This window comes from Lactuca virosa, chromosome 7, assembly GCF_052849685.1.
Source record: "Lactuca virosa cultivar CGN04683 chromosome 7, Lactuca_virosa_CGN04683_v6, whole genome shotgun sequence".
Classification (NCBI taxonomy): Eukaryota; Viridiplantae; Streptophyta; class Magnoliopsida; order Asterales; family Asteraceae; genus Lactuca; species Lactuca virosa.
The window spans coordinates 57,979,631-57,990,107 of NC_136432.1; the positions used below are offsets into that span (position 1 = coordinate 57,979,631).

The 10,477-nt window shown below is 34.7% G+C and overlaps 1 protein-coding gene across 1 annotated transcript; it reads right to left on the reverse strand.

The window, feature by feature from the left end:
- Window positions 1-331: 331 nt before the first annotated feature.
- LOC145126669 (F-box protein SKIP19-like) lies at window positions 332-3,827 on the reverse strand. Its single transcript, XM_079061992.1, has 6 exons — window positions 3,490-3,827; window positions 2,810-3,080; window positions 2,635-2,668; window positions 726-892; window positions 461-519; window positions 332-362 (listed from the first exon to the last, which is right to left on the reverse strand). Exons 1-6 carry the CDS (start codon window positions 3,825-3,827, stop codon window positions 332-334), a joined length of 900 nt encoding a protein of 299 aa, XP_078918118.1.
- Window positions 3,828-10,477: the final 6,650 nt, after the last annotated feature.

Genomic DNA, 10,477 nt, shown 5'->3' on the forward strand with positions numbered 1-10,477 from the left:
AATGCTACCAGGCCCGGTCCTAGACATTTTGGGGCCCGGGGCAAAAAAAAAGATTGGGGCCCTTATAAAACTTTTTTTCTTGTAAAGGAGGGTGGAACCTCCGGAAATTTTTATTAATTAAAAAAATAATACAATTGAAGGCTGGGGACTCCTCACCTATGGAAAAAAAGGGCTTCGGGACAGGCCCTGAAAGCCAAACAACCTAGCAGGTAACAAACAATCACACGGATTCACAAAAAACAAATTAACAAAACAAAGGAAAAGACGATTACCTGATGGCTAATGTGGTAGCTCAGGTTGCTTTCGGTTGCTTGTATATAAGATTATATCCTTAATCCTTTGAGCCCAAAGCAATGAGAAATCTGAAGATTAAAAATACAAAATAATCTTTAAATATCAGCAAATTCGAATTTAGCAACATCACAGAAAATAGATTAACTTTTTTTTGAAAAGAAATTACATGTAGGCTGTAACCTGCTTAGCTGTTAATAATCTTTGAGCAATCTCAAATCTGATTATCTGAACATAAAAAACAGTTAAACAGAGAAATCAAAAATTTTATTTCATATCTTATTATCTAAAATCTCAAATCTGATTAATCATTCATAACAAAATCAACATTACAAAAGTTTATTTAATCAAAATCAATAAATCACATTCCATTGCATACATCATACATTTAACAAAATAGATAAATAGTTCACAGTTTAAAAAATTAGACTTACATGTATTAAAAAAACGGAGTTCTCCTCTTGTCGAATGTCGAGTTCCGATTCTGAAACCGTCAAAGTGTTGTACGCGTTGTACTGTACTTCCAAGACTCCAAGTTCATACGAAATCCGATTATCCGAACCATTCACCAAACGATTCAGAAAGAGAACCACCAAACCAACTTTTTCAGAAAATTGAAATCGGAAAATAGAAGAGAAATAGAGAATGAGTATTGTGCAATCCGTAATCGACTAATCGGCGATGGCGAATCAGAAAATCAAAATTCAGAGAAGAGAAGTTGAGGAGGAGATTGGAGAAGGGTAACTGATTAACTTCAAGTCTGGAACTAGAAATAGAAGAAGGAGGCTCGAGAACTAACCGTTAGAGATGGTGTGTCGTTTGGATTTTCCATGGAAACGAAGCTGAAGACAAGCCGAGCTGCCGAAGATTCAATTGCGATTTGAGTCTTGGAAACTGTAACCGAGAAACTCAAACACGGTAGGTCACACTCCCGCTTCCACTTCTTCAAATTGGGCGCAAATATTAATATTGGGCCAAAAAATATGGGCTGTGATTAATATAGGCTTAAAAAATATGGGCTGTGACTAATATAACCCAATAACAGGTATAAATATGGGGCCCTTTGGCGTTTGGGGGCCCGGAGCGGTCGCCCAGCTTGCCCTGGCCCATGGGCCGGCTCTGAATGCTACTAAATATACACGTCTTTTGAACACGAACATGATATTTCGCGCTATTATCGTGTCAAATTTTAAACATGAACACGACATCGTGTTTCTTATACATAACACAAACACAACACAAACACAGATTCGAAATTTGATTCGTCCCAATCTTGTTTGGTGTTGTGTCATATCGAATTTTACCACCCATACTCAAAAGTTCATTGCCAAACACTAACATGTGTTTCATGTTTAAGCGTTTTTGTTCTCACTTAGGACTGCTAGGAGTGGGGTATTTACGTTAATGAAACAATGTGTAATGTATACCGCTCACATAACATGAGTTTAATGTAATGGTGTCAAATCAGACAATCGTGTCATGTTTTTGTCTGACACGATACGATACGACAATGTTTTATGTAACAAGAACACGACACGATATCGTGTTTGTTTCACTAACACGAAAATAAACCAATTAAACCACAACACGGAAATGACAACATAACATAAATATTAGTTTAATGAATTCATACATAACACGACAAACACGACAATAATATATGCTAAATCGTGTCAATTTCATGTCATTTGTGAGCACAGACATGACACGACGTCGTGTTTTTCAAACGTTACACATATTCAAATTTTAATTTTGTCTCGATTTAGTTTCGTATATTTGTCGTATTATCGATTGGCACCCATAGTTTAATTTATTTATTTGATCAAAACAAGTTGGACATGAGGCAACACTAATGGAACTATGTTTAAGTATTATGGTTGTTAAATTTATTACATTGGATAAAACCAATGTAATGGCTGTTGAATCGAGGTGCAAGAAGCTTAAGAAGTCCGTTCAGATCGAGACATTTTCAATATTATCGAATTATTGTGGGGTTAAATCACAGCGATTGTTGAAAGACCAAATATACTACAAATCAAACAAATATCTTCAATGACCATCACAATCGGTGTTCGATCCGTACTTCTACTTCATTGTGCCAAATAATTTGATCAAATTTCACTTTAGAATGTCAGAAATACCATGATGAGATGAGCATAAAGCATTTCCGAAAGCAAAAGGATGCGTATATCATGGAATTAAACTTGTACTTCAGTTGAGAATTGTCAATTTCAACCACAGAAACCAAGTTGTTCACAAGAAATGAAAAATACCAACATTAAACCAATTCTAGGCAGATAGAATATACGTCAAACAAAAGCTTCACATCAGTTATTGGCTAACCCATGTCCAGATTGGAAACAACACCAACAAATGCCTGAATTTAGATTACCAACGGTACTAACCATAATCAAAATTAAAATCAAGATGATAGATATCATTTTCATCCTCTATGGAAATGATACTGGTACGATAATCTTAATCGCTATCACTTTCGTAAGATTCATCATATTCATACATCCAGATGGCGTAACTCAGGCATGTTATTTGCAATCGCAAGGGCATCATTGTCATTTTCAGATTGTGGGCGAGGTTCGAACTCTTTGCTGTTCAGCATAAAGGATTTGAGTTGAGGGCAATTTTGTCCGATAACTTCGATGTCGTATGCGTCGATGGAGATGTAAGACAGGTGAAGTTTCTCCAACATCGGTACCCTTTTGACTGCGTCACTCAACTCATCGCCTGTGACATCGCAGTTCTTAAGGCAAAGACTCTTCAGTTGACTTGATCTGTGTTCTCAAGTCACCATTCGGATCCATATAATTTAGTAACTTAAAATTATTAAAAGACAAAGATTAATGGCGATAAATAGCAACATACATTCAGTTATTTGTTTAAAATAGCATACCGTGCCTTTATTTTCTTACCTTGGAACCTGATTATAACATTTCCATCCAAACACAAAAGCAAATTCATTACCATAATTGGATAGATATTTTAAAGTACAATGTCAGTAAGTAGAAAACTATAATTGGATTAGATTTTGAAACTACGATGTGCTGATAAATAAAAGTAAAAACCTATATAGTAAACAAATAATTGGAAGTATGCTGATACCCACTAAAGATGAATAAATTCAAACCACATTCTTACTATATATTATGCTTCTTAATTAATTTGAAGGGGAAGAAGTCTTACCGTAGCACAATGTAATGAAGGAGATCATCGGTGCCAAAACCCTGGATACTGATATCGATCAACTCCCCACAGCTTAGATCGACTGCCTGCTTAGTCAGCGCCTCAAGATCGTAATCCTCGTCACAAGCATCACCTGGTTCATGCATATCGATGATCCTCCACATCGCCGGATTCTTGCAAATTCTCGACCATGTTGTGCACACTTTCAGTGCACTGTTGAGTATCTCTTTAGCATCTAATCTCCGAATGATATTTGCCATCAGTTCATGAGGCATTTTCAGCCAATCTAGGGTTTCCTCCATTGCTGACAACGGCTCTGCTGCGGAGGTCGACGCCATTTCAAATATGAGCTACGATGTTTTACTTTACCGATATATTTTTATATTTCCAATTGAGGGACGTTTCGAATTTCGATTACCTGAAACTCTCTTTCTCCGGAGAAAGGGGAATGACAAAAGTTTCCCCTCGATTTTTCTTTATTATACAGATACAGTCCTTTGAGAAAAAGAAAATTGCATGTTTCATTTATCTCTAATGATTTTAAGAAAAAATAATAAAGAAATGATCCTTACGGTTTATCACTTCTACTGAGTTCAGCTAAATGAATCTTTTATTATGAAAGGTCACAATTGAGTATTTACCAATTTAATTACCAATAGTGTAGATCCATTAAATTATTGTATAATAACCATTCTATCTTTATATAATCGCAGCCAATGTGGTATTTGAGTTATTATTATTATTATTATTATTATTATTATTATTTTATTATTTGTTAGAAAATGATTAGGAAATTATGCTAGATTTGTCTTATTCTTTTACGAAAAAGCTTGGTCACTTTTGGTAAAACCTAACGGGGTGTTTGGATTCAATTTAAATAAAAAGACAATTTTTATTAACTTATTCAATAATAAATAATTTAAAGAATATATAAATTTAGAGAAGTTTATGTTGTGACAAAAACTGAAAAACATTATAAAATTTTGTTATGTTTGGCAAAAACCGATTATATATATATAAAGTAACCAAAAAAGACGCGCCTGTTATTTTATTTTCTCCGGTTTAAATTTTATTGTTCTTTCTTGAGGACAAGAAAGGTTTAAGCTTGGGGAGATTTGTTAGGTGCATTTCATGTACCCATTTTGTAGCTTTATTTCATAAAAGTACATTGCATATAGGCTTAAACTCATGCATTTTGCATGTTTTTCGGGATTTTTCATGAGGCAATTTCATTCACATACTTTTGTGATATTTTAGGGACTTTTGGAGGTAGGATCTTGTCGGAGGAGGTAAATAAGAGTTGCGGACAAAATTTCGGGACTTGCGGAGCACCGAGGAGCAAGATATCAAAGAAATGAAGATTTTGGCTTTACAGAGATTTACACGGCCGTGTAAATGCAAGCCTTGCGTTTACACGGGCCGTGTAAACGTAGATTTCTGCACAGTATATTTTTGCGTTTACGCGGGCCGTGTAAACGACAATGTTAATTTACGCGGGCCGTGTAAACGTAAATGCGGGTTTTAAAGCAGTTTTTCACCATTTTTAAAGGGGGGAACCGACTTTTTACAAAGGGGGGTCGACTTTTGGAGTAGAGAAGACGATTTTCTTGAGGATTTTGAAGTTGATTAACACTTGGGAACATTTGATTTCATTTTGTAAGAACTTTAATTTCATTTTCTAGATTTGTGATCTTGTTTTAGTCATGAGTGGCTAGAACCCTAGATTCTCCAACTTTATGTCTTGACTTCTAGTTGTGATTTCAATCATATGACTTGATGTTTTCTTTCAATTTTCTATCTAGTGAATTTGATTTTGTTTCAATCGAATGTTTGATTCTAATTGTGATTCTTATTGGCCATTTGAATTAGGGTTAGATCATTCAAGTTATCTAATTGTAAAATCCGTAATTGTTTTGTAAATTGGACTAGGTAACAAGCACTAAACTGATTTCTATTGAATGAATTTAGTGTAAATCTTATTCACACATTCTTATGCTCCCGAGCTTATGAGGAGTATTGAGTGTTGTTGGGAACATTCACATAAAGTTTAATGCAATCTTTCAACCTAATTCTAAGAGTTTGTTTAGATTAGATTGGTAAGGTTAGGATTAATCAAAGAGTTTGTTTTGGTTAATTATTGTGGTGAATGGGAAGTGTTAGAGCTTGTTAACACTTTCAAATACCAACTTAGATAGAATTAAACAAATATCTTGTCATCCATGGAATCACATTGCTAATTTGTCTTGCATAGAGTTGGAGTACTTACAAATCTTGAACTTATTTCACTTAATCAATCATTTACTTATTGCTTTATTCTATAGTTTAAATCATTGCTTATAAATTCCCCCCATTCTGTGACCATTTTTGTACCTTACGCAAAAAGGTATAAACACTTGTCCCGTGTCTCTGTGGATCGAACCTACTTACCTTGTACTACGTTTTTAGTGCATAGTAGTAGTGTTTAAGGAGTCATTTGTACCCTTTATTTGTTGGGTTTGACACGCCCTAACAAATTGGCGCCGTTGCCGGGGATACGGTGTTACTAATTGTTTATGCCAAGCATTTTGTGAGCAGGTGCTTTAAAAAAAAAGAAAAAAGAAAAAAAAAGTCAGGTAGAAGATAAGTTTTCAATTGAAGGAAGTGGCGAGAAGGTTAATGTGTTGTAAAGGCCCACCTACTTAGAACAAAGCACATTCAGGGGCCAAGTCGAGCCAACGACTTAAAACAAGGGCAGCTAACCGGGAGGCAACCCGGGGTTATTTGTTTCCTTTCTTTTAAAACTTTTTAGTCTTTGGTAAATTTCAATTTTTTTTTAATGTCCCAAATGGTTTTAAACTTATTTTTTATGCCTAGAAAATGAATCTCCGGCTCCAAAAATACTTCACGGATAGCTTGGGGAGGATGAAGAGGAGGTTCTCACCATAATTGCAAGGCTCCAAGAACGATTTGGTAAATTCTTTCCATATCTTTAGTCGTTCATATTTTGCTTAAAAATTCAATTGGTATGCATCTGTGACTGTTTTGGACCCATTCCCAACCCAGCTACCATCATCCACCATCCGACTCTCAATAGGCCGGCTATGTCTCTCTCCAAGCATCGAGGACGATGCTATATTTTAAGCTTGGGGAGGGGCATCCATCCATGCATAAATCCCGTTGCATGTAGGTTGCATGTAGTTTTGTACATATTGCATTAATTTTCATTTCATTTTTCTTTTTCATTTTTTTTTCTGCATGGAAAATTTTTCAAAAACCAAAAAGATTTTCTTTCTATTCTAATTTTTATTATTTTCTTTGCATTTTGTTTGCATCTAAATTTTTGCATTGCATTCATTGCATAATTGTGAAAAAAAAATGATCCAATCCCAAGCAACCGAATCTTTTTAAAACAGTTGAGCTGGTAAATGAGTCATGTGCCTTGAAATTGGCTTGCTCTTTTTATTGAAAAAAATCTAAAAGCAAGTTAATCACACACGAACACACCTCCCGAAGCTACTTGTGCAAAACAGAAAGTGAGAAGATTGTCAACATTGGAGCATAACAGCAGGTATGAGTTAATTCTTTGGGACATATGACCGGTCTTATGAGTAGTAATGCTCAATTGAACTTAAAATGCCAAATTCAAAAGTTCATAAAAAGAATACAAATCTCAATGTTCCGAGCCTTCCAGCGCTCTAAAAAGTCATTTCTACTCATTCTCTTTTATATATCGTGCTTGGGGACATAGCTTCCAACTATACCTACGGGTCTTTGCATGTTGACCTTTAGTCCCCCGAAAAATGTCTAGAAGTCCCTCACGGTAATAGACCGTGAGATGTCCCACAATAGAAAAGTCAAGGACGAAAATATAAAGAAATAGGCCTAGCAAATAAATTAATAAGAGTGTTATATGTTATCTTATTTATATGAAAAAATAAAAAAAATTAAAAAAAAAATTAAAAAAAATATATTATTAAGTTAATCTGTGACCTTTGGGACTCGAACAAGTAAACTCTGAGGGGTGTTTTACACCTAATCGCCTAAAGCTAAATTTTTTGGGACTGATTAAGTTGAAAATTCGCTACACGGGTTCCATAGAAAGTCATGAACTTAATAACCAAATAAAGCTAATATGTGGCCTTTGAGGTTCGGGCAAGTAAACCCGAGGGATCCTTTTAAATCTAGCACACTAAGGTCATTTGATCTGGATGTGTTGGTTGGAAGCCCGTTACACGGATTTCAAAGAAAGCCATGAGCTTTATTTGTAAAAAAAATGTAATTAGGAAGTTTGTATATAGTTGTGTTTATAGTTTAATTGAATATTATGTTTAGGAAAAATATTTGGCTGCCAAAAGATTCCCTTGGACTTGGATTTGAACTTATGACATTGGGACTGAATGTTAATTACTTTGACTGGAGTAAGTGGTTTGAATCTTGTAACCAATTTGGGTAAATATTAGAGAATTTTTAGAAAAGATTTTTCAGAAAAAGATTGTTGTTGATCAACAAATAGCTGGGGTCGATCATTGTTATAATTTGTGAAACAAAGATGGTTGAGCATGTTTTGTCACATACAATTTCACGAGAGTAAGACCATAATTTGTTCTATTAATTGACTTGCTAATATTGAGAGGGAACAAGTGTGGTGATCTTTGATTCTGTTGAGTTGTATTAGGGAGTGGCTAAGGTCTTATTTCTATTGTTATATAATATTTTGAGACTAAAGCCAAGTTGACTCAAGGCACGACATGTATATTCTCAACTATGGTACAAAACAGGATTAATTTGGTTGGATATATTTTTTCATGTTTGTTTTGATTTCTTGCATCAAGTTTCAAAAAAAAAGTTTAACTTTGATTTTCTTTTCTTCTCTTTTATTTTATTTTCTCCGGTTTAAATTTTATTGTTCTTTCTTGAGGACAAGAAAGGTTTAAGCTTGGGGAGATTTGTTAGGTGCATTTCATGTACCCATTTTGTAGCTTTATTTCATAAAAGTACATTGCATATAGGCTTAAACTCATGCATTTTGCATGTTTTTCGGGATTTTTCATGAGGCAATTTCATTCACATACTTTTGTGATATTTTAGGGACTTTTGGAGGTAGGATCTTGTCGGAGGAGGTAAATAAGAGTTGCGGACAAAATTTCGGGACTTGCGGAGCACCGAGGAGCAAGATATCAAAGAAATGAAGATTTTGGCTTTACAGAGATTTACACGGCCGTGTAAATGCAAGCCTTGCGTTTACACGGGCCGTGTAAACGTAGATTTCTGCACAGTATATTTTTGCGTTTACGCGGGCCGTGTAAACGACAATGTTAATTTACGCGGGCCGTGTAAACGTAAATGCGGGTTTTAAAGCAGTTTTTCACCATTTTTAAAGGGGGGAACCGACTTTTTACAAAGGGGGGTCGACTTTTGGAGTAGAGAAGGCGATTTTCTTGAGGATTTTGAAGTTGATTAACACTTGGGAACATTTGATTTCATTTTGTAAGAACTTTAATTTCATTTTCTAGATTTGTGATCTTGTTCTTGTCATGAGTGGCTAGAACCCTAGATTCTCCAACTTTATGTCTTGACTTCTAGTTGTGATTTCAATCATATGACTTGATGTTTTCTTTCAATTTTCTATCTAGTGAATTTGATTTTGTTTCAATCGAATGTTTGATTCTAATTGTGATTCTTATTGGCCATTTGAATTAGGGTTAGATCATTCAAGTTATCTAATTGCAAAATCCGTAATTGTTTTGTAAATTGGACTAGGTAACAAGCACTAAACTGATTTCTATTGAATGAATTTAGTGTAAATCTTATTCACACATTCTTATGCTCCCGAGCTTATGAGGAGTATTGAGTGTTGTTGGGAACATTCACATAAAGTTTAATGCAATCTTTCAACCTAATTCTAAGAGTTTGTTTAGATTAGATTGGTAAGGTTAGGATTAATCAAAGAGCTTGTTTTGGTTAATTATTGTGGTGAATGGGAAGTGTTAGAGCTTGTTAACACTTTTAAGTACCAACTTAGATAGAATTAAACAAATATCTTGTCATCCATGGAATCACATTGGTAATTTGTCTTGCATAGAGTTGGAGTACTTACAAATCTTGAACTTATTTCACTTAATCAATCATTTACTTATTGCTTTATTCTATAGTTTAAATCATTGCTTATAAATTCCCCCCATTCTGTGACCATTTTTGTACCTTACGCAAAAAGGTATAAACACTTGTCCCGTGTCTCTGTGGATCGAACCTACTTACCTTGTACTATGTTTTTAGTGCATAGTAGTAGTGTTTAAGGAGTCATTTGTACCCTTTATTTGTTGGGTTTGACACGCCCTAACAACGCCTTATATATATATTACTAGATTATAACCCGCGTTAAACGTGGGAGAACGCATAAAAAAAGTACAAATCGTTGAAGGACATATTTGTAACTATTAGGAATAATATTGTAAATATGTAAATAGTTCAGGGGTCAATATTGTACATTCTCTATTCTGTTTGTAATGTTCGCTATGTAAGAGCTGTGCTCATTGAGTGAATGATACGAAAACAGTTTCTCTCTCTAATTCGTGTAATATGATATCAGAGCTTAACCTCTTTCCATTCCGGTAGTTTTCCGATCATTTCTACGGTCGTCTTCTCGGATTGTTTCTCCAATCATATTCTTCGATTGTTTCTACAATCAGTTTATCATTTCGATTTCAATTAGTCGTTTCGTTATTTGTTTTCACTAATTGTGTTCTTTCGAAATGTCAACATCTAATTCTGCTAATTCCGGATCTGTTGTTTCACCTATGGATGATCGTATGCATCCATATTATCTTCATCATGCTATAGTCCTGGATTTGTTCTTGTATCACAATTATTGACTGGAGAAAACTATAATTCTTGGAGTCAAGCAATGCAAATTGCTCTTTCTGTTAAGAATAAGACTGGATTCATTGATGGTTCTCTACCTAAACCAAATCCTTCTGAAGAGATTAATTACAATGCTTGGATGAGGAAC